At 44.0% G+C, this 27,482-nt stretch overlaps 1 protein-coding gene across 1 annotated transcript in view; it reads left to right on the top strand.

Moving 5' to 3' along the window:
• Nucleotides 1–27,482, top strand: part of LOC138287710 (tetraspanin-11-like) — a 1,278,137-nt gene that overhangs the window by 1,138,929 nt on the left and 111,726 nt on the right. Inside the window, exon 8 of the mRNA XM_069228392.1 lies at nucleotides 23,011–23,094. Coding sequence (XP_069084493.1) covers nucleotides 23,011–23,091 — 81 coding nt within the window. The 3' untranslated portion in view covers nucleotides 23,092–23,094. The remainder of the gene's footprint in view (nucleotides 1–23,010; nucleotides 23,095–27,482) is intronic.

The following is a 27,482-nucleotide window of genomic DNA, read 5'->3' as shown; positions in this document are numbered from 1 at the left end:
TTGTCTGACTTTGTAGATAAAAAACAGACATGAATACCACTTAGTAGCTACTTTAAAGGCATAACATCTACCACGTTTATGTGATCTCATGATCTTATAGTTCTTGAGAAAGTGAACAGAAGGTGAACATAAAGTTCAAGAGGGGAGTAGCGAGTGAACAAGTATGTAATAAGTATGGAACTTAATTATGTAGGGCTTTACAACAGATAGAGACTTTTGATTACAAATAACTTCTCCAAAAGAAGCCAATGGAGTGAGGGCAAATGATTGGAAATATGGGCATGGCGTAGGAGATTGACTAACAGATAGGCAACTCATTTCTGTTCATTTGAAATCGATGAAGTTGACAGACCAACACTTTGGTATAGTCTAACTAGGGGCACACCAGAGCTTGATTTCTAGAATAATTGGAATAAAAGGCAGAATTTTCTCTAAAATCTTCAGCTGATGAAAACAAGAAGTTATTTAATCAATTTGTAGATTAAATGAAAGAAGAATGTCCCTGATAACTCCCAGATTTGTAACGGTCTGAGCTTGAGAAGGACATATGCCAAGTTCAACATGCCATGAATTAGCAGTCTTAAGAGGATAGGGACCACCCAAGACTAGGTACCTCAGTTTTAGCTGAATTCAACTTCAGGAATTATCTAACATCCAGTCTGCCACTGCTTTTAGCCATCAGATCTCAGGATGATCTCTGACATTAGTTGGAGTAAAGGAATCCGACAATGTTTTTTTCAACAATGGAATCTTTTGTGTGGTGTATTGCCAAATTTTTGCCTTGACTGTATTTCTGGCTGTAGAACTCTATGCACTTTATACCTGCTAACCAGAGGTAAACTGCCTGTGCTCTCCTTTCAACATGATGAAATTGGTATACCCCTGATTGACACATTTAACTTAACTATAAATCCCTAGTAAATGGTACAAAAGTGAATGTGTACCCAGGGCCTGTAAGGTAAACGTCTCTAAATTGCCTTGTCCACTGGAGTGTCAGTGCAAACCTGACTGCAGGTCTGCCATGTGTACCCTAGCTGGGCTGGGGCACATTTGCATGAGCTTCAGTTGTCACCTCAGAGCTGAGTAGATCCTTTGATGAGTTGTGAACTTTGTCCCAGAGCTGAGACAAAGGCCTTAGGTATGGGGAGATGTTCTGTTCCTGTGGGAGGATGACCATCTGGACTGTGCAAGCAGCTGTGCCTCATGAAAGGTTCCGAGCTCCAACAAAGTGACTGAGTTTGAAAGTAGAAATTTTCATTGGGTGAAGGTGCAAAAAGTATTGGGCAGGCAAATGACCTTTTGTGAGTATGAAATTAAAATTCCTCCTACTCTGAGCTTTCCCACCAAGAGTCAACGGCTTTACAGAGATCTTGTCCATCAGGTTTCTAACAACACAGCCTGCTGATTTGCTCCAGTGAGGATTTTTTACTTCCATTGCAGAGACTTTGGCCCTCATTTTGACTTTGGCAGTCAATTTCCCTGACCTCCAAAGCCAAACCCGCCACCAGACCGCCAGTGCTGGCGGTCTGCAGACCGCCATACTATGAGTCTGCCATCTTTGTGGTGGAAAGTCACCAGCAGTCGTGCTGGTGGTCTGCGGTGCAGATCCGGGTGCATCGCCAGCACCGCCACGGCAGCAGGACTCTGCCTGCCGTATTACAAGCCGTAATGCAGCTTGGCAGAGTCCTGCTGGTGTGGTGGTGCTGGCGATCCAAGACCGCCAGGACCCATCCCCTCCCAGATGTCCTCCTCGACGGAGAAGGTACGTGGGTGTTTGAAAGGGGGGAGGGCCTGTGTGTGTTTGTGGGTGCGTGTGTGCATGTCTGCGGAGGGGGGGGTGAATGCGCGCATGCATGTGAGTGAATGTGTGTGTGCGTGTTTGTGCGCATGTATGGAGGTGTCTGTGTGGATGAATGTGAGTGAGTGGGGGTGTCTGTGGATGAATGCAAGTGATGGGGGTGTCTGAGTGCATGACCGCCAGCCTCGTATCAAGGGCCTAAGTGCGAAGGAAACACTTCTGACCCGGTCAAACCTGGTTTCTGTGTTCGACCAACACTGTATTGCAGTCAGCCTTAATTTGCGCCTCCCGTACTGCTCAAGTGCAAACAAGGTGACCATGGTTGCCGCTTACTGCTTTTTGGTGCTATTTTCACATTTAACATTTTTAAATTAATTACTTCGAGTTCCCTTATTAGATTTTTGTAATTTTGGTGTCATTTAATTTATTTAAAAAATTCTAAATCGGTTTCAGATTTTTTTTTTCTTGTGTTACGTTTTGACTTTCAGACTGTTTTGGTACTGCACAAATATTTTATGCATTGCCTGTAAGGTAAGCGTGTCTGTTCTGTGCAATACCTAGCAGGGGGCTAAGCTTGGGTTAATTTAGTAACTTTCAAGGTTCACTCTGACAAGGGTTATGGTTGTTATTTGAGGTAGATATTCACCTCCCTCAGCTACCACCCCAATTACTTACAGATTCACACATGCATGTTTCCAATCAAGATGAATAGTGCTTTTGTTGAATGACAATTCATGAAGATGACAAAAAGCCTCTCTAGAGATCCTCTTGCAGAGTCTCGACTTTGCTGGTCAAGCTAATAGGCAACCTTGCATTTACTCACCCACCCATAATGCGGGTCATCCCCTGGATGGTATTTTGACCAATTTTAATGGTCTTGTTATTGAGGATGTATTTACCCTTAGTCGGGCGGATCACCAGGCTGTAACATTTAAGGTCCTTTTCCCTCAACCTTCAGTAAGCGTGTGACCTGCTCTATCTAAATTCGAATCCTGTAGGAATTCAAGCAGGATTACATCAGAAGATCTGGAGCGGGCTCTTAATAGTTCCACTTTTAGCAATGACCGCTCCTATGGCCATACAGCAGAAGACTTTGAAGGTTGGATTAAGGCAGCTTTAGATTTTATGGCACCTATGAAAGTTAATATGTGCACTAGAAGCAAACCCTCAGCGCCTTGGTTTTCGGAAGAACTTATCGGCCAGAGACAGCAATGCCACAGACACAAGCGGAAAATGGCAGGCTAATTTGGCTCCTGGTGAAAAGGAGAAGCATAAAGCTCTCACACTTACTTATATACACACCATATGTGAAGCCAAATCTATTTTTTATAATAAGAAAATTAGATCAGAGATAAATTGTTCCAAAGAACTCTCTAATACTCCTGTTCTGTGTTCCATGGACACCTCACAATTTTTTTCTGATAAATTAGCAGCTCTGAATTCAACTTCTCATCGGTTAGGGATACCTCTGGTGAGGCTCTGACTACCTTATCTTAAAACCTGGAGTACTTTATAACCTGCCAATAATGACAATAAAATATGTGGACAAGAGCTGAATTTGATCCAGGTGTCATTTAAAGCATAGTGGTCAATAACATTAAATATCAAGTCAGAGTGTTTGGCAGGAAAACATACATTGAGACAAGCTACACATACGTGGCCATCACAACTCAAAAAGTTAGTAACACTACAAGTGGAAGAATAACACAACTTACTCTTACCCAGAAGGGTGGTGCCAGAATCTCCTTAGAATAGGTTGTTCTATTAGAGACAAGACAGTATAGATTATGGCTGGAGCAGCAAAATGATATAAAAATGGCTGCACTACTGAGAACAGGCCAACAGGATGAAAAGAAAAGTGCAAATGAACAAACACCTTAGACATTTTAAAAAACTGAAGTGAAACAACTCCTTCACATCAATGAATAAGGTTCAAAAGCATTTGTAAAAATGTACCACCAAACAAAAGTTGCAGCTTTAATAGTGGTTGTCCACTATATAGACTTGTCAGCTGCTTAGAAAAGCAGACACACATGTATGTTACATCATTTAAAGATTAGTCCTTAATCAAAATTATTTGTTAATGTATAAACAACAAGGAGAAATAATAAAAAATAATACATCTGCATTATAAAATATTTGTTTGGAAATTAGCCCTTCAGTGAAGTCTCCACAAATGTTGTTCTTTTAGAGGACTTGATTTACTTGTGTATTTTGACTCTGAGCACTTGGAGACTGCTAAATAGCCTCCCACTGTATGTGTACTCAGATTGGCATATTTAAGTTTTAGCTAAGGCCATAATATAGTTGCGTGCACATAGCATCAGGGGCATAAAAGTTAGAAGTCCATATGATTTGCAGTTTTGATTTACATCATCCACTGGATTGATGTTAAAAGTTGGCCATCAGGTCTTCCACTGGAGTCCTGAACCACTAAGAACAAGACTAGAGCAAGCATATGCCAATCAATCAATCAATCTATCTATCAATCCATTAATAAATCAATCAGTAGGTTCGTAGAGCACTTTTTGTCACCTGTGAGGGTATCCAGGCTCTGGCAGGATCTAGCTAATTAGCCGAATAGCCAGGTCTTCAGGGACTTTTGAAACTCTGGAAGAGATGGGGAGGTCCAAAAATAAAAGGGTAGCTCTTTCCATGTCTTTGCTGCTAGGTAGGAGACGGAGCTACCTCCACATCTGCTATGTCGGATGCAGGAGATGAGGCTTACAGAAAAGAAAGTGGATCGGACGTGTCTGGTGGGATGATGAAAGTTCAGGCAGTGTTTCAAGTAGGCAGGTCCACAGTTGTGTAGGGCCATGTATGTGTGGGTCTGGAGTTTGAACAGGCATCTTTTCTGTACAGGGATCTTGTGGAGTTCCCTGAGGTAGAGGGTGATGTGAGACGAGTCTGGCTGTGGTGTTCTGTATGGTCTGTAATCATTGGAGGAGGTGCGCTGCGTAGAGAGCATTGTTGTAGTCCAGACAGCTGGAGATGAGGGCCTTGGTGATGCTCTGTCTTGAGCTTTGGGGTAGCCATCCCAATATCTTACGAATTATGCAGTGGATGAACAAGCAGGTGGAGGAGACAGAGTTGAATGGAGCCGTCATGCTTAGCTTGTTGTCCAGAATGATGGCTAGGTTCCTAACGTGGTCATTGGGGGTAAGACTAGGTCTGCATTCTGAGGGTCCCACCGGGAGCTATTGTTTCCAAAGATCAGTACTTCTGTCTTGTCCATGTTGAGCTTTAGGCAGTTGACCTTCCTCCAGTTGGCGACATCTGTCATGCAGTTCTGGAAGTTGGTCTTGGTGTTGGTGGTGTCTTTGGACAGGGAGAGGATAAGTTGTGTGTCTTCAGCATAAGATATGATATTGAGTCTGTTGGTTTTGACAATGCTGGCCAGAGGTGTCACATAAGTGTTAAAGAGGGTGGGGCTGAGCAAGGATACTCAAGGAAGATCAGAGCTGCAGTCTCTCCTCAGTTGAGTAGGGTTTGAATGTCATCAGTAGCTGCACTGAGGGCTGTCTCAGTGCTGTGGTTGCTGCCATATCCAGATTGGGAGGACTCTAATAAGGGGTTCTGTTCCAGATTGTTGTTTGATGTTGATTGATCAGGAGCAAGGAGATTATTTGGTAGTTGTTGAGTTCTCTGGGGTCTGCCAATGATTTCTTTAGTGGGGCATTGACACCTGCGTGTTTCTAGTCCTTGAGGAAGGTTGTCATGGAAATTGAGGTGCGGAATAAGGTGGTGAGTATGTGGCTGATTCTGGTTTCACCTAGTTTGAAAGTGTGGTGAGGGTATGTACTGGTTAGGGCCCATAAGTGGACTGTGTTCATGATGGTGGCAGTGTCCTGTGGGGTGAGCTGCCTCCAATCACTTAGTCGGATGTCTGTGGTGGGACCGGGGATGTTGTGTTGCTTTAAGAGATCAGTGGCCTTGGGCTAGGGTTTGAAGTTTTTGTAGATGTTGTTGTGAAAGAAGTTTGGAAGGTACTCGCAGAGTTCCTGTGAGGGGGTAATGTTGGTTGAAGCTGAGGGGCTAGATAATTCTTTGATGATGTTGAAGAGTTCTTTGCTGTTATTGGAGCTTGTTTTGATGCATGGGGCTAAGGCATTTTTCTTCAGTTGTCTCGACAGTCTGTGGTAGAGGTTAAGGGCTGTCTTGATGGCTGCCTTGCCTGTCATATCTTTTCTGGTGTTCCATCCTTTGGGTGATCTTGTATCCTTCGGGTATTGTGCTGATGATGTTTGGTGCGGAAGTGGGTTGGAGCCAGGTCTCAGTGAGGAAGAGGACATCGGGTGTGAGGGTGGAGCTGAGGTCCCAAATCTCGGTAGTGTGTTTGCACAGCGAGCATGTGTTGAGAAGGGGACATGCAAGTTGGTGTATTTGTTCAAGTGGTGCCTGTGGTGTGTTCAGGGCAGGGCTGGTCAGAGCGCTGGTGTGTGTGCTGTCGCAGGTGAAGTGGCAGTGGGTGCAACTGAAAGCTCCTACCATGGAGAGTGGGTCAGCGTAGTACCAATCTTTGTTGTGGCACCTTGGGTTGAGGGTATGGAGCTCAGGATAGTGTATCTGCAGGGGGTTCGAGGGCCAGGGGTTGGTGCGTTGGGCACAGTCCAGATGCAGACAGTCGCAGACAGGCTTGCCTCTGGCACGCCTTTGACATGCCGGGTGTGCCCAACGCACACCTGCGGCAGAGTCGCACATCGGCCTGCATTAAGTAGGTCCTAGGTTGGACAGGGCTTATCTTGATGGAAAGAATGGTGAGGGGGAAAACCCGGGTGGGAAATCCTGGGCATCGGTGGTGTTACTTAAATAAATGGCAGCAACTGGATCAGACTGGAACAAGCAGGAACTGGAGGCCACAAGCAAGTGGCATACTAGGTGCCCAGGTGCCATGTCAAAGTAAACCATGTTATTTTGCATACTTGTAGTATTTTGCAATGAGGGTTAGACATGAATAACGTACTATCTTTCAACATAAATTGGTATTGTAATAGTTAAAAAACAATCCATAGAATCTGCTAAAACTGGTCATGGTTAGTATTTTCTTTTTACTGGACACCCGTGTTTTTTGCTTATATTATTTCTAAAAAAGAGAGATGCATTAAAGTTTACAATTCTTGCACATAATCACATACACACATTCTCCAGTCTCTTGTTGCCTCTCAGCACTCATGCTATGTATTGGAGGCAGATTTTTACTTAATGGCACCTGAGATGAACTTTTACACTTAGTTTTCCTATTGCACGGTGCTAATGTCGAATTAATATTTATTTATGCAGGATCTGTCTAGTGAATGAAAACATAGGGATTTAAACAATGTATGTGTTTTTTGTATATTTCCTATTGATGCAGATATGTCCCTTGATCAACCCAATATGATAATGAAACTTTATAAGAACTTACCTTAAGAATATCTGAATAGGTACTGCATCATCTCACTATAACCTAGCATGGGTGGATTAATGCATGGGAGATCTTAATGACCAATTGCTTGATTTGGGTCACTTTCCTCACTTCTGATATAGTGTTCAATTTCTTACTAACATGGCATGGTTCTTCTACATATTCATTGCTTGGTGTCTAGTTCAATATCGTGCGGCTAGTCTTGAGTATAATAAACTTCCCTCCTTTATCTTCTGTCCTGGGACTGTCTTTTGCTTGTCTAACTCATTTGCTAGCACCCATCCTTTGAACCATATAGACTATATATTTGTAGTGGTGTCTCACCTCCAAGGTAATTAATACACAACTTTTTGAGATGGTTTCTCAGCAGTTGTTTTAGTTTTCTGGCACTTGGCTTTTGTTCTTCTTTTTTTGCACTTGGGTGATATTTTGTAATTCTCAGTTTTGTCTTATTATAAGAAGAGTGGTTGTCTTTAATTTGTCTTTGTATTTTTACAGCCTTGAGAAAGCCCCAGGTTTATGTACCACTAGGGGGCGAAACACGTGTCGGCGTTTGTTTCTCATCTGTGCATGTCATATTGGTGCTTTGTTTTTTATCTATGTACTTCATAATAAATCTTCACTGGATTTACTGATCTGGCAGGATATGCTAATTTAAAACAGAATCTTGATGTGAAGACATGGACTAATTAGTTGAAACATGGGTTTACCAATACTTTGTTGCTCTAAGTAAACGACATTTTTTTATATTTATCTGCTTATTTTTCATATTAGCTACATTATCTAGAAGTAGCACCTTGAATCCTAGGTTTGTTTGCATAATGTGTAAAAGTGGTATATGACAAGTATTGAGACCGCGATGCTCCTTCACGGACAGAATACAAAATCACTATTTTACTGCATAGGCTGCAGTAGCTTTTCCATATTGCAAATGTCTATTTAGGAAAAAACGTCTCATTTATGAAAGTTTGCCTAGGGTAGTCTAGGAAAATACTCGGTACAAGGTTGTCATACTTATCAAAAATGTAGTTAATTAGTGAGTCTGACGTTTTGCTATGCATGGTCCAGGTATGTCTAAATACAAGCTGTCCATGTTTGAATCCTTGTCAGTTATTAAACCAGTTATACCGGATTTCCTTTCCTCTAGTGAGAGCAATAAACACTTCCACCTGTGCTGATTAGGTGTGAAATGTCTCTGGAACAATAAAGGCCAGTCAACAGATGTCTGACAAGCAGGGAGAGTGATGGTAATTACAAAGCATCCAGCAGTAGTTATCTTGGAATGTGAGGGTCATAGAGTGACCAAGAAGAGTGGATAGGCCCTTGAAGCTGCTTTTATCCCAGTTATGATGTCTCTACTCACCGCAGGAGGGGACCTGGGCACAGAGCTAGCTGTGGTTGTTTTCCAGACAAGAGAAAAAAGAAAAGGTTTCTCATTTTAATATGCCCACTACTGAGATGCCTGAGGGATAGTCACACAGAGGAAGGGTGTTGTAGTTGGAGGGAAGGATGCCCCACAGGAGTTTGGAGCCATTCTAGATGGAGGTAAGTTCTTTATTTCATGTTAGGCCTTTAAATTACAGCAAAAGCCTGATGGCTCCAGTTAGGGCTCCATCTTTCCTCCAACTCTCTATCTCCTAGCTTCCTTTTCAAACCACACACAAATATTCTACTACTTTGTTCACTCTCACCATTCTACACACCAGCTCAGAATTACAGGGAATGGGGACACACAGGGCACTACACATCACCATGTCTTCCAAACAACAAAACATAGAATATCCATTACATTGCATTTAAAGTATGAGGACAATCATACACCATTACTCAATCTTCAACATATCTAGATTACACATTCACCCAACAACAGCCCATTAAACTCTCCTGTACCCACATAGACAGACAAAGACAACAAATAGCAGTCACAGAAACGCAGTGACATGTCAGAACATGAGACTCCCCACACCTTCTGTCAAACAAAAAAATGAGACAACAACTACTAGGTTGTGATTACTGTTGTACAGCGGTCCAAGATGTACAAGACCTGCAACCTCAATGGACACAAGGGACCTACCACTACATGCCTGCACACTCACAATGACAGTATACAACGTTTATGCATGCAGGACACGTACTCATAGATGCTCAGACGTGACAGCCAGGACATGGATCCTGCTGGCTTTCTTCGATTAAGGGTCTCCTTGTCTTCCCTAACTCTACATGTTCAAAGCACAAACAAATCCCTGAAAGTTTCATGATACATCACCACCATTAAAAAATCCTTCGACCAAACTCCAACACAAGATCTGTCATCACAACTATATTCATACACAATGTCCCCAGACTTCCACCTCAATTTACTAAACTACACAACACAGCAAAGTCTCATATGTCCTTCATCATCCACAAGCAACACACATACTCCCACAAATCTAACACACTGAACGATACAGTTACTGTTGGAAATTACCATCTTTTGCATAGCATTCCCACAGATGTTCACCTACTACAGCTGAACCTTTTTTTGTTGACCATTGAACTCTTCTCAATTTACTCCTGCTAACCAGTGGTAAAATGCTTGTGCTGTCTCTTTTAAACTTGATAAAATTGGCATCTACTTAATTGGCATTGTTTGATTTACTTGTGCTGTTATATAGTACAACATGTATCCCAGGCTTCTAAATTAATGCTATTAATGGGCTACAGAACTCATTGTGCAACCCACTAAAGTAGCACTGTAAAACATGTCTACGGGTCTGCCATTGCAGCCTAGGTGATACATTTTTAAGCTGTCATTTTGACATGGCAAAATAAACATTTTTCCCAACCTAAACCTTCCTTTTTAATGCTTAAATACGTCTGCCTTAAAGTAGCCCCTAAATACCCATAAGGCAGGGTGAATGGTATTTAGTAGGTGTTAGACCTGGCAGCTCCTGCTATGGTTTCCCTGTACTTTTGGCTTCTGACCTCCTGTTTATGGACCCCGTGCTGTAATTCATTTGGCTGGTTTTGATACTCTGGGCACATTACCACTGCTAGCCAGTGCTAAAGTGCAAGTGCTCTCTTGTCTAAATGGTATTGGTGACTGGTTATCCATGAGTGGCATATTTGATTTACTAGTAAGTCCCTAGAAAAGTGCACTAGAGGTGCCCAGAGCCTGTAAATTAAATGCTACTAGTGAGCCTGCAAGCACTGATTGTGCAACCCGCATGAGTAGCCCTGTAAACATGTCACAGACCTGCCACTGTAGTGTCTTTGTGTCCAGTCTTGCACTGGTAATTCCACCTGGCATGTGTACCCATTTGCCAGGCCTAAACCTTCCCTTTTACTACATGTAAGTCACCACTAATGTAGGCCGTAGGTAGCCCAATGGGCAGGGTGCAGTGTATGTAAAAGGTGGGACAAGTACTGATAGTGAAATACTTCCAAGTTCGGTTTCCACTATTGCAAGGACTATGTCTCTCATAGGTTAACATGGGGACTGCCTTTAAATATCTTTTAAGTGCAGTTTCCCACTGGGAACAGATACAGATATGAAGTTTAGAGTCTCTGAACTCACAATTTAAAAATACATCTTTTGGTAAAGTTGTTTTTTCAGATTGTCTGTTTGAAAGTGCCACTTTTAGAAAGTGGGCATTTTCTTGCTTAACCATTATGTGCTTTTGCCCGCTTGTGTATTCCACTTCTGGGTCAGACTGACATTTGGGCTATTGTGAAATCTCTCTAGACAGTGACACAAAGGGAGCTGGAGTGTAGCCTGCGTATCCTGATGAGTCTCCTGGGCTAGAGTGGGGAGGGAGGATCTGACACTTGCACCTGAAAGGGCTGTGCCTGCCCTCAAACAATGTAGAATCCAACCCCCTGGAGTGTGTCTGGAGCCAGGCCTGGGCAAGATAGGATTTTGTAAACAACAGAGACTTTCCTTTGATGTTTGCCTTCTTCAAAGGCAGACATGAGTATAAGTAGTGGACCCAAAACCCCAGATTTTCAGTTTACTTCTGGATCAAGAGGAACCTCTGCCAAGGAGAAGAGATTGACTTGAAGAGGACCTGCCACTCTGCCTGTTGCTTTGCTCTGATGGCCTGCTGCTGCTGCTTCTGCCTTAAGAGAGGTAGGACTGGACTTTGCTGTCCGAAATCCTGCTTGTGAATTTTCTCCAAGGGTTTGGACCGAGCTTGCCCCCTTTACTGAAGACTCAGGGACATCAAAGACTTCATCTGCCAGTGCCTGGGCTTTTCTGCTGGGAGTCCTGGCCTGCTAGGTGGTGCCAAATCCAGTCCCTGGGCCTTAGAAGTGGAAACTGGTAACTTGCGGGGGAAATTCCACGCACAGCTGTGTGTGCATCAGAATAATCGATGCATGGCCCGTCCCACAGCTGAAAATTTGACGCAGCACCTGCCTCATGGCTGGAGAAATGACGCAGCGCCTTTTCTCACCGCGCACTCTTCGCACAGTGCATCTGAAATGGCTCCTGGGCATCAAAGTTTTCAATATCCCCGCACTGACCCGAGGCTGCACACCTGGAATCGACGCACGGCCTCCCTTGCGAGAAAAGAATCAACACATGGCCTCCAATGTGATTAAAGAACTGACACACGGCCTCACTTGCGAGTAAGGAATTGATGCAGAGCTTGCTTTTCTGATGCATCGTCACCCTTGCTGCTTTATTTTTGACGCATACAGGTACTTTGTGCTAAATTAATGCATTCATTGAGTCCTATTAGTTAAGACTCTTTATTTTAAAAATTCATATCTTTGCTTGCGCATGTTGGATGTTTGTCGTTTTAGTCTTGTTTAATTAAGATAAATATTGGCTATTTTTCTAAACTGGTGGGGAGTGCTTTTGTGGTATTTTCACTGTGTTATTGTGTGTGTTTTGAACAAATACTTTACACATTGCCTCTGAGATAAGCCTGACTGCTTGTGCCAACCTATCAAGGGGCAAGCAGTGGTTATCTGACCTGTGTATCTCCTTTACCTTGAATGGAGTGAGGGTTCCTGCTTGGACAGAGTGCAAACTGACTGCCAACCATAGACCCCATTTCTAACAGTAGGACATGTATATTTTAGGTTTTAGATATCTCAACAGAGAAAACCCTGGCTGTGAAAAGTTGTGTCCATCCCCTTCCTGTGCTCAAAAAGGTGCCTGCCCTGTCACCAACAGATGTAGCTTACACCTAGGCCTGCCTCTCTTTGTCTTCTACTCAGCTTGGCTCCAAACCCAGTGGTAGAGGGAAGCTGCCTCAGAACTGGTTTAGAGTGACCACAAGGGATGGTATGCCCATTGCCCATTGTCGTAGCCACATCTCTAGGTAGGAACAAGGAATTCTGAAAAGGGAAAGAAGGGTTCTACCATGTTGGATTTAAGTGGGGAAGTAAACTGTGGGATAGCTTACAGTAAAACACACAGCATGTCCTTCAATTGTAGGTCGGTGCCCCTGGAAACCTTAACCCAGTGGGTTAGGGAGCGGAAAGGAGATTCTCCCACCCACATGTTGGCAGTGGGGATAAAAGTGTCATTTTGAGTATCCCTCTCAGAACTCTCCTAGACTTGTGAAGAATCAGAAGAAGGGCTGTCCTGCTGTCTGAAGAACCTAAAGGAAGACGGGATTTGCTTACCTTGAACTCAGGACCCTACAAATAACTCCACAGGTCAGTTGGCTATTTTAGATGCAGGGGCACAACAAGCTACCAGATGCCTTTCCTGCAACTGCCTAACTGACCAGTTCCAAGTGGATCTGCCCTGGACCCTGCTGCTAGCCTCTGCTAGATTGAATCTTAACCCCCCCTAAGTGTCCCTAAGGTACTCAACCCTTGGTTAGTGTAGAAATGGACCCCTCCTAAGGTTCCCTGAAACCTGGAACTTAGAAGCATTTTGCCAACTTTCTGCTCTGAGAACTGATGGGAGGCCCAAGGCCAAGTAGATCTGATGAAAGTGCATTGCTGCAGGGCCAGAGATTCAGGTTGTTCCCACTACATTCTTCCCAGCAGCTGTGATCCAGCAGAACTTCGGAGAGAAGGTGTCCAGACTTGTGGAGCCCTCTTAGGCTAAGTCTTCAGCCTTGCCCTGCTGGAAGAATCCAAGCTCTAAAAAAGAAAAGTCAGAAGGTAGAAATCTTCAACGGGCAAAAGTGCAAAAAAGTATCTGTCTATCAAGGGGACTTCCATGTGTGTGAAATTCAAATTTCTCACTCTCAGAGCTTTCCCGCCAAGTCAATAGCTTCACCAAGACCTTGTCCAGCAGCTATCCAATGACATGGAGCACTCTACGGCTACAGCCTGATGACTTGCCCCAGTGAGAATTTTTGACTTCCATCCCAGAGACTAAGGCCCTGATTTATGTTTTTTTGCTCGGCATTAGCGTTGTTTTGCTGCAATAGCGGCATAAACGTACACAATACAATAAATTTTGTGCAAAAACAAAAGTATAAATCAGGGCCTAAGTCCAAAGGTAAAACTTTGTACTGGGGTGAACCTGGTCCCTGTATACAACCCCCGCTCCATCACAGTCAGCCTTACCTTTTGACTTTGTCTCAGTAAAGTGGAACCAGATGATCATGGTTGGTGCTAAATGCTTTCAGTATTATTTTCAACCATAGGCTTTAAAAAATCATATCTCCAGGTCTACTAATTTATAAATTAGTTTCTTCTGGTGTTTTCACACTCTATTACTGTTTGAGTACTGCATAAAAACTTTATACATTGCCTCTAAGTTAAGTCTGACTGCTTTGTGCCAAGCTACCAGGGGGTTGGGCACAAGTTTATTTTGTGACTTTTGTGTTTCACCCTGATAAGGATTATGGTTATTATTTGAGGTTGATGCGCACCCTTCCTCAACAAATAACCACCTTTCTTACACTTACACACAAAAGTGCAGCCCAGCCCTCCAATACGCCCCACACCCTATCACATTAGCTGGCCTAATAAATATGAGCAAGGGCCAGGCAGAAGAAAGCACTTAATCTGCACATAGCACTATGCCCTCTGTAAACTGCACCAGAGAAAGTAAGGACGGCTTCACAACATTACGCATCTCTTCTCCTGCATCGCTCCTAAAGAGTACTCCCTCATGTAACATCTCACGACAAGAAACTACTCTTTCACAACATAGCACACCATGGGGTAGTCCCCCTTGCAATTTCTCACAACAGGGTACTACAGCTCCCCAACTTTGCATGTCATGCAGTATTCCCCACAAACAACCTCTAGCAACAGGGTGTTACTCTTTCCCAACTTCACGTACCATGAGGTAATCATCAGTACAGCTTCTAGGGACAGGATACTGCTCTTTCACCAATTTGCACCAACACACAAATGCACACGTGTACTGCGCTCATATATCTCATGACAAGGTACTAATCTTTCCCCAGTTTGCAACAACACACACACACACATGTGTACTACCCCTATATGTTGCTTGACAAGGTGCTGCACTTTCCCACATCCGCAACACTTGAACACACACACAACAGCATGTATCTCTACAACAACATGCAGATGGGTACTACACCCTCTTCCCCACATTGTATTATCACCTCTGTGCCTTTACTGACAATTCAGTAGCCCTGCGGAATGGAAATGCATTTTCTAGAGAAACTCAAGATTTATATTCAGCTAATATGAAGCAATTTTCTTTGACTAGGTAATGACATTTCTTCACTTACATGGTACAGTTTTGAGTGAGTGGAGAAAATGTATAGACTAGTGGATATTTCACTTCATACCTATTTAGGGGTTCAAGTCCGGCAGTAGTCTACCAGGAGATTTACTATCCATGGATAACAGACAAAAGCCTGGCTCGTGATGCAATGAGATTTACTTGTGGAATATGATAAATATTTTCCCAAAAACACTAACGGGGGCAACATAGATACAGATAACTGCCATACTTATGTAGAGAGACCATTCAACTAAAGTTTTAACTCACATCAATTTGCCAGTAATATTGACAGTTGAAGAGAGCAAACTAAATATATATTTGCAACCTTGACAAACCTTTAAAAATCACTGCATTGAGCCTTTGTACAGCATTCCCAACATGGGCTCCACTCTTCATTCAGAACCTAGGGCTATATGTACGAACACATTTTCCCATAGACATAGAATGGGTAAAACCCTTTGCCACATCTGGCCCCTAATCTCGAAACTAATTTTACTGGTAAATCAATTTTCTTAATACACATCTTAATTTGCAGTACTACAAGCTGGCTGATGGGCATCCCCAAAGAGTCATGATGGGGTTTCCAGGTGTGCAGGAAGTTTTTCCAAGAAGGAGGACTAAGGATTCCTCAGCCAGTTGTAAGTGCACTGTACGCAAGTCTTTAAAATGAAATATCGAAATATCTAAAGTGCTAAATGTTAATCCGTCACAATAGGCGACAATGGGCATAATGTTTTTTTTCCCAAATGTATTGAAGGATAACTCTCTTCCTCCCTGAACATCACTTCTTTAAATATTCAGTTTGGCTGCAGTGATTTGAATTATCTGACATAAAGAAACACTGCTTCTTAACAGTGACCTGAGAAGCACGTTGGACCGCTTCTGTACCTCATGAATAGTAGATTGGTAGGTGTCAGATTCAGTACATTAAGGCACAAGGTTCGTTGAATGGCAGTCACACGTTCGCTTAATGCAAATGTGATACTGTAATTAAGGGCAAATGCACCCTTATCATGATGCTTAACACGGATGCGCACTTAAGACACAAACTTAATGTACAGACTGGAGGCGTGTATTCTGTCCATACTTATATAAGGACGCACTAGTCGTAGAATTCATAATATAGAACATATTACCTCCGCCCTGGTAAGGAGAAATAGAAAATTTACATAATGACATACACTTTCTGGTAGCAATGATATGTGATATTCTAATTTTAATAGGAACTTGAAATGGTAGAAATGTCCCCGAGCGATGCTGTTTTCCCACTTGAGCATATGGAAAGCATCTCAACACTAATTTGGCAGTATATAAAAGAATGTGACAGTGCTGCTGTATTCCAGCTTGCATTCCAGAATATCTAACATTGTGCTGTCAGTGGTGGCTGCCGCAATCTCAAGGGGAGGGGCGGGCAGGGGGCGTGGGGCTTGCGAAATAAAATAATAATAGTGAGAAAAAAAAACTTACCTTTGCTGCTGCCGCCACCTCGCTCCTCTTCCCTTGGTGATGCTGGTGTCCTAGCAGTGCCTGGGACACCAGCACAGGCTCCCCACGCAACCCTGGTGATGCTTTCATGCTATACCTAGCATGGGAGCAGCATCAACATTGTTCTGAACGGCTTGGTCTACCATTCAGTCTACCATTCAGACAGTGAATGGGAGTCTGTGCAATTTCTCGAACCCCGCTGTGTTGGAGAGAACTAGTGCGCATGTCAGTTTGGCCAGCCTAAGACAGCCGGCTAAACTAACATGTGCACTTAGGTGCACTCCACGTCCCCTCCCCTCTTTCCCCTGCCATGGCCTAGCCCCACTCCCTCCATGGGCATGCTGGCTGAGCCAGCAGCAAAAAAAGAAAACAATAGTGGGCCAACGCTCCTTTGCCATTGCGAAGGAGCCGCCCCTGTGTGTTGTGGCAGAAGCTGTGGTGTCTGCTGCTAGATAATCCTCTTTATAACTCAAACCAGGAATAGATGGGGGACACTTCTGCCATCCAAATTACATCACATTCGCTATCACAGTGGCCACATGGATGGATGCACCCTATTGCCCCTTATGTGGGCTGATGTCACCTGGAAGAGCATCTGGTGTGTAAGAAGGAAAGATAGTTTAAAATGGCAGAGAACTCTTTGGAGGTCGCATGGAAGGAAATACCATGTGCACTGTCTTACTCCCATCTCCTCCTGGTATAAGTGAGTAAGTGTGAGGGAGAATAAGTGGGAGTGACTGCAAGAGATTGAGAGTGAGTATATGAGTGTGTGTTGACTTGGCCCTCTCAGCAGGGTCACCCACAAACTCTTTGTCTTCACCCCTCCTGTTTTCTGAACCAGTTTGTGTTGCCATTTAGGGCTCTGTACACTTTATCTCTGCTAACCAGTACTAGAGTGCTTGTGCTCTCTCCCCTAAACATGCTAAAGTTTACTTACACCCACTTGGCACATTGAGTTTACTTATAAGTCCCTAGTAAAGTGGTACTACATGTACTTGGGGTCAGTAAATTAAATGCTGCTAGTGGGCTTGCAGTACTCATTGTGGCGCCCACTGAAGTAGCCCTTTTTTATCTGGCTTGACAGCACAGCTGTGGTCAGACAATTATGTGACAATCACCAGGAGAATGGTTTTGGCTCTAGTGCTTGCCCTCCACAGAGCTGTCATTATTTTGTTCATTTTCCCAGCTCCTGAGAGTGAACGTTCAGGGTCATACACATGACATTGTAAAGCCATTAGAGTGCCTTAGATACATAGATAATTTATCCACAAACCTACAGCAAGCACCTGGATACCGTCTCGGGTGATTAGTGCGCCATAACAATCAATATAACATAACATATTATGGTGTTTTTCTTTGGCGGCAGCACAGATGGTAGATAGGCAGTCATTAACCTACATGGATTTTTAGGTCTGGCTGCACTGTCACCTGACCTTTTAACCTATACCTATATTATTCTACAGTTCTTTGCTTCTACACAATTACATATCCATTCCCATGTTGTCATTGTGCAATGCTTCACATTACACTGCAACATTCCTTGAAAGCCATACATATTGCCATTGCTTGTTAAACATGTCTGAGATCTACCATTGTAGCCTATGTGCAGTTTTAAACTGCCATTTCGGCCTGGAGAAATAAACCTTTTGCTAGGCCTAATCCTCCCTTTTTAATACATATAAGTGACCCCTATTGGTGCCTGCAGCCTGTGACATGGGTCACATGACTGGGGTCGTTTTTCAGTTGACCTTCGTGTATTCCTCCTAGATAGTATCACAACGGGGTCCTGGGGTTGGTGGGATGGGCCATCCTGTCCTGATGGGTGGAGGTGGAGTTGTCGCCTACCACACTTTTAAAGGAGCTGTCTCATCACACTCACAAAGGACTTCATACTAGCTTTTTGTCACCCAGACATCTTGGGCCCGGCGCAGGGAGGAAGGAAATTCCAGAATCATCTGTGGGGAGAAAACTCTAGAAGTTCCTCCCACTTCAAAGCTGGGACCAGGTATAAATATTGCACCCTGAGACCCAAACTTCAGTACACTCCTGGATCAGCAGAAGACAACAGAAGGGGTACTCCAGAGGATTGCCCTGCTGCTTGTAGTTTACATTCCTGTTTGAAGGAGAGAGGACCAGCTCCTTGAACCCAGGACTCCAAAGTGACTCCTGTTATGAGCAACAAGGACACAACAAGCCCTCTGCTGGAGCGAGTTTCTGATCTCCAAGAGGGGCCTTCACAGACCCTGGGCCCTGGACCCTTGGCTGGCATCCATTTTGCTCCTCTTGTGACACCCTGAGGTTTTGACCTCTGCGCACCGCACTTTGAGAAAGTAACTTTTTCAGTGGGACTAACCTGGTCTCTGTATCCGGCCTGCACTGCATTTTGGTTGGCTTAAACTTGTGACTTTGTCCAATATAGTGTGACTAGATACCCAGTGGAAGCACTTTCTGCTTCTGGGTGCTGTTTTTCTTTAGACCTTTAAAACTGCACATCTGCGGTTCTACTGATTTGTTTTTCTTTGTCTCTTTTTATTTTTTATTATTTACTCTATTTTTCTAAATTGGTGTGGAATATCTTGTGTTGTGTTGTCACTTTATTGCTGTCTGTGCGCTGCATAAATACCTCTAAGATAAGTCAAACTGATTTTCTGCCAAGCTACCAGAAGGTTAAGCACAGGTTAATCTAGTGACCTTTATGGTTCACCCTTGCAAGAATTGTGGTTGCTGCTTGAGAAGGGTTTTCACTCCCCCCAATCAAAAACCCAGTTTCTCACACGTCTGCTGCTGGTCCTGGCATATTTGAACTAATTTATGGCATGAGACTCATCCGTGGCAAAATGCTAGCACAGGCACAACAGAGGTCATTCGTGACATGTGGATCGCTTTTGACAAAATGCTAGTGCTAGATAATTTGAACTATTTCTTGCATAAGGGGTACTCATGGTAAAACTGCTGGAACTGTGATACTGGGGGCAATTCTTGGCATAAAGGAGGGCAATCCTGACAAATGGCCGAGGGGAGACAGACAACCATGACAAAGCTCTGGCCGTGAAGTGCTGGAGGCAATTTTAATTTATGGCTCACCCATTGTATATTGACGATATCTATGGCAAAATTCTGTCACTGGCACAGCTGAGGTAATATTTGACATATAGAGGCACATTTTTGGAGAAATGGGGTCCTCACCTGGGTTGTGTCAGGCTTCATGCAGGTACTTGAACATTTAATAAGTGTACTTTCACTTGCCTTTTACCAAATGTATGTGAAAATTGAGCTTTGAAATACACTATTTTCCCCCATCCCCCTTTTTCAAACATTTCTTGGTGGGATGTGAGACCCTGTTTTTGGGGCAACTAGGCAGACAGGGCCTGCTGTGTCCTAAACATGGTGGTTGAGGTAATTTGTAACTGGTGCCCCGGGGCCCATCCTACTTTGGCTCAGCAAACATGAAAAAGTACAAGTATTTTCTCACTTGACTCTCAGGTTAGTGACGGCAAGCAGTCATAAGCTTCTCAGGGAAATAGGATGGTAGACCAGAGCTCAGAACCCACCAATCACCCAACAGAATAAATAATGTAATGTCCAGTCCAGTGCTTGTCGTATATGTAAAGATCACACAGCAGAACTATAACCTACATGACCCAATTGAAATAGGAATTATAAGGTTATAACCCTGGTTACCATTTCTAGTAAGCTCTACGCCCCATCCCCTCCTTCGATACCCTCTCCCCACTCTGCTGATTCTAATAATTATTATCCCATTTAAACAGCAAATAGAGGCATTAATTAATCATAAGTTCACTTTTACCCCTACTGACTAGAGTTCAACTATTCTCCCCACAGGTAATTACTCAAACAATTTGTCTCAAATCCTCACACCAAATTCCACAGTGCATTTAGGGGCATATTCATACTCTGTTTGCGCCGGATTTGCGTCGTTTTTTTTACGCAAATCCGACGCAAAGCTAACTCCATATTTATACTTTGGCGTTAGACCCGTCTAGCGCCAAAGATCTTGGAGTTTGCGTCATTTTTTAGCGTGGACACCTACCTTGCGCTAATGATATGCAAGGTAGGCGTTCCCTTCTAAAAAATGACTCTAAGGCATGTGCGCCTTATTTAAACTCCAGTGCAAAAATGACGCACGGGAGTGGGCGGGCCTTAAAAAATGACGTCCAGCCGCTTTTGCGTCATTTTTTAACGCCTGGTCAGGGCAGGCGTTAAGGGACCTGTGGGCTCGGAAGGAGGCCAGAGGTGCCCTCCCATGCCCCCAGGGACACCCCCTGCCACCCTTGCCCACCCCAGGAGGACGGCCAAGGATGGAGGGACCCATCCCAGTTAACTTAAGGTAAGTTCAGGTAAGTATTATTATTATTATTTTTTTGTGGCATAGGGGGGCCTGATTTGTGCCCCTCTACATGCCACTATGCCCAATGACCATGCCCAGGGGACATAAGTCCCCTGGGCATGGCCATTGGGCAAGGGGACATGACTCCTGTCTGTGCTAAGACAGGAGTCATTTCAATGGGGGTTGGGAGTAAAAAAAAATGGCGCAAATCGGGTTGAGGCCAATATTTTGCTTCAGACCTGACTTGCCCCATTTTTTGACACCCAAGCTCCATTTTCCCCTACGCCGGCGCTGCCTGGTGTGGGTCATTTTTTTTTACGCACACCAGTCAGCTGCGCCGGCTAACGTCATTCAATAAATAAGGCGCCCGCATGGCGCTTTGGAATGGCGTTAGCCGGCGTTAAAATTTTTGACGCACAACTGCGTTGGCGCAGTTGTGCGTCAAAAAGTATAAATATGGCCCTTAGTCTCTCATTCCAGTCTCGGTCCAAGCCTCGCTTTTACCTGCTCACTGGTGTTACAGATAGTGTAGCGTGGCAGGGCAGCTTGCACCCGTGACTTTGTCAATGGCAGCTCTTTGCTGCAGGGACCTCAGCAGCAGCACCCTTCAGAAGAGGATTTGCTGGATGAGATCAGCACAGCAGGTCTTGCATAGCAGCACATCTTTAGCATGGACAGCCTTTGTGGCTGAATGCTAATGGGTACCCAGGCAAAGCAGTTATCGGATTCAGGCTGATACGTCAGCTATGACGTGTCTTCTGGAGTTGTGCCTCCCAGGCTGATTGGGCGCCACTTCAACAGTGACATGGCTCCACTACTCAGGCGCTGGCAGCACCAACTTACAAAACCCACAGCGGCTACTCGCTAACACCATGTCTCTTGAGCTTTTAAAGTGTGGATGCAGTTAAGAAAATGAACTGCGTAGATAGACCTATGTTTCAGAACCGGTTTGCATTGGTTCGCTTTCATATACGAATTTCAGACTGCTCACCAGAGGCACCCTTTGTGCAAATTGATGGCTCTCACAGCAGGTAGCAAGGAGCTGGTTCCCAGCAGGAATATCCAAACTAGTGAACAATGGACTGATAGCTCTTAGCACGTGGCTGCCATCACCTTCCTCAAACAGTAATCAGAGAAAGACAAAAGAGCAGGCCCTACCTGAAAATGTTTTCTCATCGAACAACAGAAACTGTAGTTCCACCCCTCAGTCCTACCATGACCATATGGTAGTGCTCAGAAAGAACTAAACAGAGACTTTTCCTATCAAGGAATTCAGTGACTTTTTAGGATCACTCTGTCTCCGTCTTCCCCCACTTCAGTTTCTGTTTCACAAATCTCTAGCCTCAGGAATACAGGCAATACACTTCCACTGTCTGCAGGAAGCTTTTCCCATCTTTCATTTTGTGCACTTCTCAACAAGGGGAATCCACAACGCATCCCACTGACTTCACTACTCAGACTCTCGCAATATTGAGTCCTACTATCATACATGTGCTACACATACTCTGCACAAACAGCACACATACACTGCACAAACAGCACACCTGAAGTTCACGCAGGAGGGTATTGCAGGGGACTGTGTTTCACATAACAACAGAACTTTGCACAGGAGGGGTCAGAGTAACACGCTGTTACTGACACAGAGAAAACAATCTGATGAAACTACAAACTCACACATTTGTACACAGCCAGCATCTCAATGTGATACACGCAAAGCATTAACAGAGTGCCCACTGCCCCCTAAGTGGGCACACTTGGTGCAACCCTACAGATCAAAGGACATGGACTTAACCTCACATTGTCAATAACAGACTAGGTTTGCGTGATGCCAGGACCAACATAACAGTCTTCCAGCTTCACGTGCAGTTGGGCAATCAGGGTAGAGGTTCATGTCTTTTATCAAACGGGATATTCTAGCTTAACAGGGGAAAATGCCCCACCACCGACCCATCTTAGAAGAAGTTGGCCTTTCTTGCTTGCTGGGATTCAAAATAAATATTACGCCCCACTGGTTAGGATTCTGAACAAGCGAGGCTGGAGGTAGATGTAATTTGCACTGTCCCCAAGTAGCAATATCAGTTGTGATGCTGATATTGGCAGCAGCATCATTGATTAGCAATAATGTGGTACCCGTCATGTAACCTGTCTTTGTACAACTTCTCACCACTCACAGAGAACGATAAGCTGATCATACTTTTCTCATGTGTTAACTACACTGCAATTACCCACACATTAAGGATGCAAATGTATTTTGACTTTTAAAAAATTACAATGTTTAATCACTTCTGTTTTTCTCTTTAATCATTCTGCAATAGCTCGTTGGTGCAGGCCTCACTGCCTGTTTTCTCTGTGTTCTCTATAAGGAAGAAGAAGAGGATTCTTATTCAGCGATGTGATTGGTTAGACACTTTTTCTCTTTCCTACATGTGGAGAGCATGCACAGCTAAGCACAGCTGGATTTGGTTAAGTACTACATAGCACTAGGAAAATGGCTGCACAGCTACTACTGATATCGAAAGCATGCTCGATGCCACACGCTTTGTGCTTACACATGTGCTGCTGCCTTTATCTTCGCACAAACGTCAAATTTTGTGTCCCATTGTAATTTTAGACCTGTTTTAATTATGCCTTACTTAATGAGTCAACAGGATATGTGTACATTAAGGTTAAGGCGCCTATTGCTGAAGTGACACCCGGCCTATATTGAGAAGATCACAAATCTGCCATTGTGTTTTTTTGTGGTACGATAATAACTGTATAGTTGAAATAGTATTTGTTAACTAAAGCAGTAAATAATGAAGTCAAGGAGGGTGCCCCTCGGGTCCTAGGTAACCTCCACGTGCTGTGTTTTTATATATAATATCACGTTTTTATTATATATTTTAGAATGAATGAGACCTAAATGTGTGTGCTTTACAGGTAGAGAGCTGATAAAGGAAGAATGGCTGAACTGGGATCAAATGGCAGGCAATAGCAGAAACTACATTGCTGGTAAACAGGGGACCGGATATACAAACTCAAAAATGTGCTAATTCGAAATTATGAAAATTAAGAAATCACAATAGAATTTGACACTCGTAATGTGGGCCCTGGTGATTTAGAGGCGAAGCTGTCTTCGTATGGGACGGAACATTCACGCTTTTTAGACTTGCTGATGAGATTTTGTTTTTTCTCACTTAAATTTTCCGTTGTCGGATTCAGTGCTTGACTCACAAGGATGCCAGCCTAGGAATGTACTCCGCGCATCACTGTGCTCAGAACGCACTTTTCTTAAATTCAATTTCAAATGAAAAAATCTCTTCTAATCCCTTAGTCAGCCCTTCCCTGTAGTCCAGACTTGAACAGATCTTCAAGTTTTGTGGCGCACTATATTAATGCCTTGACTTTTAATTTTGTGGCATGGTAACAAGAACAATTTTTATCTGGCACATACAACCTTTAGTCAAACACAGGTTGCCTATTATAGAAATTGTGTACTCATGGTTATAAGACAGCGAGTCTCTATAAATAAATTGTAAATCTTGTTTAAATATTATTGTATCAAGCTAAAGTTCTTATAGAGCTCGCAAATGTAATTACATGTTAATGGCCATGCTAAAGATAGATAGTCTTCATATTGGACAGCCTCTGAATGTTAGTGATTAAGCATAATATACTGAATGCCAGTAATTAAGAATTAGAAAAGATGTATAAAAGATGTATTTGTAGTTGAGGGCTTGCCTCATGATTAAGTGTTGGATTGTATAACATGCTTTGGCCTTAATTAAAGTAATTGCTCATTCATTAACGTGTTAAGCAGCAAGTGAAGTTCTTTCTTTAAATGCAGGCTGTGTTCATCTCGGTTATACCATAAGAAGAACACATGATCACCATTTCAATTCTAAGAACATATTTTGCTCATTTCATTCCCCAGTTGTAATGTATTTTGCAAACAGCTATTCATTATATATTCTGTTTTATCGTGATGCATCTTTGTGATGCAGAAATTGGACAACATGGAGCCACTTTAACAGTGAAATCTCGAGAACAGACCAACATTTAAAGAAGAAGGGACCAGTTGATTCTGACGTTCACACATGGCACTAGAAATGCATGCTTCAACAAATCCAAAACAAGTATTGGCAAAGCCAATAGGCCTTGCCTATACAAGAGCAATTGGCTTGGGAAAGGGTTATGCCATGTTGTACACCGCTGTGGCCGCTGTTCAGCATGGCTAACATTTAGTAACATGAGTGTCATAAAGTGGAGTGGAGGAGTATTTTTGTACAGTGGAGTTGTTGGAGTATAGTGTTGTGGAGTGGAGTAGGGCAATTGGAGTGTTGTAGAGCTAAGTAGAGGGGAGTAGAGGTTCAGTGACAGAGTGAAGGAGTGTTGAGTGGGGTGTGGTGGAATAGAGTGGAGTAGGTTGGAGTGAATTTAGGTAGTCTGGTGGACTGAACTGGAGTAGAGTGCGGTGGACTGGATTACGGTAGAGTGGGGTGGGGTGGATTGGAGTGGGTGGACTAGATAGGGTGGATTGGAGTAAGGTGGATTGAAATCGGGTAAGGTGGCTTCGACAGGAGTGGAATGTAGTGGGATAGATGAGATAGGATTGGGGTGAGCGGACTGAATTACAGTGATAGGACTGGGTGGGGTGGATTAGATTAGGGTGGGGGATTGGGGTTGGTTGATTGAATTTGAAAGGGATGGTTTGGAGTGGGGTGAATTGGAGTGGATTGGAGTGACATGGGGAGGATGGGGTGGATTCACTCCACTCCAGGAGTGGAATTGGAGTGGATTCATTGGAATGGGTGGGGTGGATTGGACTAGTGAGTGATGGATTGGATTGGTGTGGATTTGATTGCAGTGGGATGGGCTAGATGGATTAGACTGGAGTGGGGTGGACTGAATGGATTGGACTGGAGTGAAGTGGATTGAATTGAGGTGGGGTGGATTGGATTGGGGTAGAGTGGGATGGGCTGGATGGATTGGACTGAAGTGGGGCAAACTGAACTGAGGTGGGGTGGATTAGAGTGCGGTGATTTGATCGGAGTGGAGTGGGGTGGATTGTGGTGTGGTAGATTGGATTGGCGTGGGGTGGACTGGATGGGTAGATTGGAGTGGGTTGGATTGAAATGGGGTGGGGTGGGGTGGGGTTAATTGGGGTGAACTGGAGAGGGGTTGATTGGAGTGGGGTGGAGTGGTGTAGATTGGGGCAGATTGGAGTGAGGTGGATTACATTGAGGTGGGGTGGACTGATTGGAGTGGGGTGGACTGGAGTGGACTGGACTGGAGCAGGGAGAAATGGAGTGGGGTGGATTGGAGTGGTGTTGGGTGGGGTGGATTGGTTTGCAGTAGGGTGGATTGGATTGCAGTATGGTGGAATGGATTGGTGTGAGGTGGAGTGAGTGGGGTGGAATATATTAGGGTGGGGTGGATTGGGATGGGTGATTTGGAATGGGTGGATTGGAGTGGGCTGGACTGCAGTGGGGTAGATTGGATCAGGGTGGGGTGGACGGAATTTGAGTGGGGTGGATTGTAGTGTAGTGGATTGGAGTGGGGTGAATTGGATTGATGTGGGTTGGACTGGATGGGATGGAATTGAGTGGATTGGGTTGGAGTGGGGTGGATTGGACTTGTGTGGAGTATAGTAAGGTGGTTTGGGGTGGAGTGGGTTGTTTTGGTGTGGGGTGGATTGGATTGGACTGGAGTGGGGTGGATTAAGGTGGACTGGATTGGACTGGAGTGGGGTGGATTAAGGTGAATTAGATTGGAGTGGGTGGACTGGAGTGGGGTGGATTGGACTGTGGTGGATTGGAATGGTGTGGGGTGGATTGAACTGGAGTGGGGTGGATTGGACTGAAGTGGATTGAATAGGGTGGACTTTTTGGAGTAGGGTGAATTGGATTGGGGTTGGGGTGGATTGGAGTTAGGGGGATTGTGGTGGTTTGGAGTGGAGCGGATGGGATGGAATTGGTGGAAAGGATTGAGGTGATGTGGATTGGATTATAGTGGGGCAGACTGCAGTGGGGTACATTGTTTTGTATTGGAATGAGGCAGACTGTTTTGGATTAGAGTGGGGAAGATTGGAGTGGGGCAGATTGTTTTGGATTGCAGTGGGGCAGATTGGATTGGGGTAGATTGCTTTGGATTGGAGTGGGACAGATTGTTTTGGATTGGAGTGGGGCCGATTATTTTGGATTGGAGTGGGGTGAGATTGGAGTGGTGCAGATTGTTTTAGATCGGAGTGGGGTCGATTGTTTTGGATTGTAGGGGGCAGATATTTTTGGATTTGAGTGGGGCAAATTTTTTGTATTGTATTGTATTGTAATAGTATTTATTTAGCGCTTACTACCCCTGATGAGGCGTTGAAGCGCATTTCCGTGAGTAGCACGCTACTCCGGAACCCAACAAGAATTAGTGATGGATTAGTATCGGGAAATATGAGTACAGATTTAGTATTATTATGAGTTAATTTGAGCTGCAGATATGAGAGTTTGTTAGTTAGATTGACTGGAGTAATGGAGGGGTGGAGGAGGAAAGAAATCCAGAAGTGTTAATTGGGAGTATATCCCTCATTTACTCATCCCAAAGGCTTGGGATGAGTAAAGGGGGATGAAGGAGGGAAGAGTCTGTGGAAGGGTTAGGAAGATCATAGTAGCAGGGTGAGATAAATGAGGGAGAATTTAGTAGGGTTGTTTGGGAGGTCATGGTAGTAGAGTGAGGTTTGGTGAGTTAGATGTGGAAGCGGAGGGAAGAGCTTAGGCAGAGTTATTTAGGAGATGAAAAGTAGTAGAATGGATTTGGG

Source organism: Pleurodeles waltl, chromosome 4_1, assembly GCF_031143425.1.
Source record: "Pleurodeles waltl isolate 20211129_DDA chromosome 4_1, aPleWal1.hap1.20221129, whole genome shotgun sequence".
In the NCBI taxonomy this organism is placed as follows: Eukaryota; Metazoa; Chordata; class Amphibia; order Caudata; family Salamandridae; genus Pleurodeles; species Pleurodeles waltl.
Note: the sequence above shows the minus strand (reverse complement) of the source record. Positions and strands in the feature narration are given on the sequence as shown.